This window comes from Diaphorina citri, unplaced genomic scaffold, assembly GCF_000475195.1.
Source record: "Diaphorina citri unplaced genomic scaffold, Diaci psyllid genome assembly version 1.1 scaffold2290, whole genome shotgun sequence".
Taxonomy (NCBI): domain Eukaryota; kingdom Metazoa; phylum Arthropoda; class Insecta; order Hemiptera; family Psyllidae; genus Diaphorina; species Diaphorina citri.
This window is the reverse complement of record NW_007379714.1, coordinates 10773-15254: the sequence shown is the minus strand read 5'-3', so window position 1 is coordinate 15254 and position 4482 is coordinate 10773. Positions and strand designations below refer to the sequence as shown.

Here is a 4482-nt window from a genome sequence, read left to right as displayed (position 1 = left end):
CGTTTTGTCGCTATAGCTGAAAACCGCCAAAAAACGGTCGAAATCTGTCCAAAAGCGGTCAAAATACCGCCAACCGCATCATATACAGAGATGTTCATTTATGGACGTAAAAAAATTGAACTTGTTTTTTGAGACCAGCCTAAGTAGCTTGAATAGTGTGGTTTGAGGTGAAAAGAAGAGAAAATGTAGGTAAGACAGTAGGCATTTTAGTTCTAGGGAGTAAAAGGAAAAGGGGTAGGCCGAAAATGACATAGAGAGATAAAGTGGAAGAAGATCTTAGATAAAAGGAATGGAGAATAGAGGAACTATTGGATAGAAAGAAGTGGAGTATATGAAAACGCTGACCCCCTGATTTAGGTCGTTGGAATGCTAAATTATAGTGCCGAGCTTCCCGATATAGAGTTCCGGAACCCGTCACTCGATTAGGTTTCCGGCACCCTAATTTATTTTCTCAGAGTAGAAATAATTCTCAAAGAATCTTACCTCTGAATCATCACACGTAGACACTTGCAGTCGGTTCATCAGGTCCTCGTAGGTTCTTTCCCATGTAACATTGCTCACTCTCAACAACTCATTGAGAACTAACAGGGAGCCGTGTATTCGGTCCTCTCGATTCACTCCCTTCTCTCTACTAAACACCTCGTCCAAACCACTCATCGCTTCCTCGAAACAGAGACGATACCTGTGAATAGAATAGAATAAACAAAACATAGCATAGAATAGAATATACTCCGTTTATACTGCCAGAATGAGAGTGAAAAGTTCCGCAGTCTAAACAAGGTCATGTGTATTTGGTACAGAATAATTTTACATATGTATACTCGTAAATCGAAACAGTTCTTGAGAACTGTGACAACTGAGATTTTATCGTCCCGAAAGCGAAGAGAGAAGGAAGACAGGATAGGAGAAAGCCAGCCGTTCCGAGAACGAACCTTATCCGTTCGGGATAAAATCCGCCTCGGGCGGGAATCGAACCCGAGATCTAGCGCTTACAAGGCAGACTCGCTACCCTCCAACCTAACTAGGCTGCCCAGAAAATTTTCTTACGTAGCGTAGGCAGATTTTTCCCTAAGTGCCTTCATGATTCTAGTTTCACCAAACTTACCACTGAGGTTTCTGGCTCTGTTTAGCCGACTCTCGTTGAGCTGTCACTACCAAGGCAGCTCGTATTGCTTTCACAGCGTGCAGTCTAATCTCTGGCTTAGGATCTCGGACAGCGCTGAACACAAAGTCGAAGAACGCCTGCACATGCTGATAGAAGATGGTGGGAACCGTGACAGCTAGCTCCTTCAGAACCAGGACCTGGGGGATGAGAAGAAATAGGTGAGGAATATGAAAGATTGAAAGGATCTACAATAGAACCTTCTGAATTTGAGTAGCCTCCGCGGCCCAGTGGGTATCGCACTAAATTTGCACTCTAGAGGTCCCAGTTTCGATTCCCGGCGGGGTCGAAGTTTTTTCTGTACTTGGAGTTTGGGGTGCACTCATTATCGTGAGGACAATTCAGTAGCTACTTTAATAAAGTAGCGACCAGTGGCGGCATTACCAGTGACTTTCTGATTCATACCTCCATTTCTGCCTATCTCTCTTTTCTAATTTATGAATAATAAAATAAGAGGTGTTTGAAAGTCTAGTTAGCTTGAAAGGTAGAATGCCTGCTTTATAATCGCTAGGTCGCGGGTTCGATTCCCACCCAGGGCGAGCTATATCCTAAACAGATAAGGTTCGTTCTCGGAACGGCTGGCCTTCTCCTATCCTGTCCTCCTTCTCTCTTCGATTTCGGGACGATAAGACGTCCGTTGTTACACTTCCCTCTATCAAACCTCTTGAGAGAAAAAAAGGAGAGAAAAGTACTTCGTTTTACCAGAAGTAAAAGGTAACATACCTTGGTAGGTAGAGAGGCTTTGATAATGTCAAATATCTTGGGTAGGTCTGGCAGTATGCTATCTCCCACTGCCAATTTCTTGACCCCGCCGGGAATCGAACCCGGGTCTCCCGCGTGCAAGGCGAGCGCAGTGACCACTACGCCATGGGAGCTGACTCTCTTTTCTTTATCCGTTTTCTCTTAGGTCCTGTTCCACAATACATCTCGTTTTTGGTGTACCCCTTTACATGTTACCCCCTATATAAACTCTTTATTCTCTATTCTATATGGGTAATTCTCTACACGTTCATAGTTCATACTATCTCAATCTACTCTCCTGGATTTTCTGTCCTAGTGGTCCCACTATTACAGTTCCTCTAATTTACTCAAATAGGACTAGAAAGTTCCTTTACCTCAGCAGCAGGCTACTAGTATTATTGTGGTCAAATTCTCAAATTATATGGAGGATAAAATTCCATACCTCGGCAGGGATTGAACCCACGCCCTCCCGTTTACCAGGCGAGCGTCTTGACCACTACATCACTTGTCTATTTTGCCACCACCTTTCGGCTATAGCTAAAGCCACTACAACAACAAACAACCACTACACCATTAAGGCACCAAAATAGAGAGTAAAAAATTCCACAACACAGACGGGATTGAACCCACGCTCTCCTGATTTCAACGCGAGTGGGGGGAAAAAACTTACCGCTGCATGTCGTTTGCCCTCAACTCGATCACCTCCCAACCACTCGATAGCTTTCTTCATCTCGAAGTCTGCATACTCCGCAGAGAACGTGCCAGATATTTGCGCCAACTTCCCCACTGTCTTAGCGGCGTAGCGCATAACGCCAATGTCATTGGATGGGAGGAGGTTGCGCAGATAATTGGCGAATCGGATGTTGCGGCTGTTCACATTACCCACGTCTACGTGTAGGAGACACACTGGGGGGGGGGGGGGGGGGGGGGGGGGGGGGGGGGGGAGAGAGAGGAAACAAGATGTAAATAAGTACAAGGGGTTTGGTGGAAGAGTTCAATTAAAGATTTCTAAAACCCAATGAATAAAGCCTTTTAAAAAGGTGTAGCTATCTAAATCAGTGGTTCCAGGGCTGTATTTAAGTGGGCCCCCCTGAGCTTTATTTTAGCTTTTTTTTTACTGTAGGCTGGACTTCAAAATTTGAAGTATCCCCTCCCCCCAGTACATTACTGTTAGGGATCCCCTCAATAAAATCCAGGATACCTATAGGCCTGAGTGATTCCAAAACTTCCATTTCTAAATGGTTTCTTCAAATTAAATTGATCCTAAGGGAAAGGTAATACCTAGACCCTTAACAACTGGAGTGTGCCTGAAGGCATGTGATGTTTTCCAATCTGGAATCCCTTTTCCTTGGGAGCCCAGACAGCAGACAGACCCTAGTTGGGGAATCACTGATGTAAGTAAATCATCTTTGTGGAGAGTTAAAGAGAGATTTAAAAACAAAAGAATATGCCTGACATTTTTTCCCCAATATTAGACGAGCCTGTTGAGAATATGGAAATAACCTCTGGTGTGCAAGCCCTATTTTCTGCAGAGAGAAACAATGGAAGTTTATAAATTCAGAAATATTACCTATTGCTATAATTCCACTTTTCTTCTCATTCACATCATTGGCAGAGACCATTTCAAATATGTGATGATTGAATGCATCAGTAAATGCTGTCACTTCTTCTACTGTCACCTCTCTCAATTCTGTCCTCACCTGGAAAATAAAAGTAATTTATGAATGTCACTTGGGTACTTTGATAGTTTTGTTAATCTTGATACACATTCTGGTTATGTCATAACTGGTCACTATTCATTTAAAGTAGCAATTCAATGGTCCTCATGAGGCTGAGTACACCCATTAATGCAACAAACTTTGATGCTACTGAGAATGAAACCAGACCCCCAGTGCCAATATCTCAATAATCCTAAAATCCAATGTTTACCTACCATGCTGGCACCGGTCGCTATGCGCATTATATTACATAGCCACTCATTTTCCTCACGAGGCTGAGTGGGCCCCGTAACGGCCAGTCACGGAATCAATCATTTGCATGATACAAATTTCTTGGATTTTCCTCACGAGGCTGAGTGGGCCCCGCAACAGCCAGTCACGGAATCAATCATTTGCATGATACAAATTTCTTGATTCTCAATAATCCTAACAACCAATGTTTACCTACCATGCTGGCACCGGTCGCTATGCGCATTTACATGTCATAGCTACTATTTCCTCACGAGGCTGAGTGGGCCCCGCAACAGCCAGTCACGGTATCAATCATTTGCATGATACAAATTTCTTGACCCTTTCCTCACGAGGCTGAGTGGGCCATTGTTCATACAACATTTGGACTGGCACCGGTCGCTATGCGCATTTACATGTCATAGCTACTCATTTTCCTCACGAGGCTGAGTGGGCCCCACGCAATAGCCAGTCACGGAATCAATCCTTTGCAGATACAAATTTCTTGACCCCGCCGGGAATCGAACCCGGGTCTCCCGCGTGCAAGGCGAGTGCAGTGACCACTACGCCAATCTTGACCCCGCCGGGAATCGAACCCGGGTCTCCCGCGTGCAAGGCGAGCGCAGTGACCAC

At 44.6% G+C, this 4482-nt stretch overlaps 1 protein-coding gene across 1 annotated transcript; it reads right to left on the bottom strand.

The window, feature by feature from the left end:
- Positions 1-206: 206 nt before the first annotated feature.
- On the bottom strand, positions 207-3603 carry LOC103518655 (serine/threonine-protein kinase mTOR-like; the record flags this gene model as incomplete). Its single annotated transcript, XM_017447890.1, has 5 exons — positions 207-212; positions 484-682; positions 1106-1302; positions 2574-2809; positions 3474-3603. Coding segments are annotated over 5 exons (768 nt in total), but the record flags the coding sequence as incomplete, so codon positions are not given.
- Positions 3604-4482: the final 879 nt, after the last annotated feature.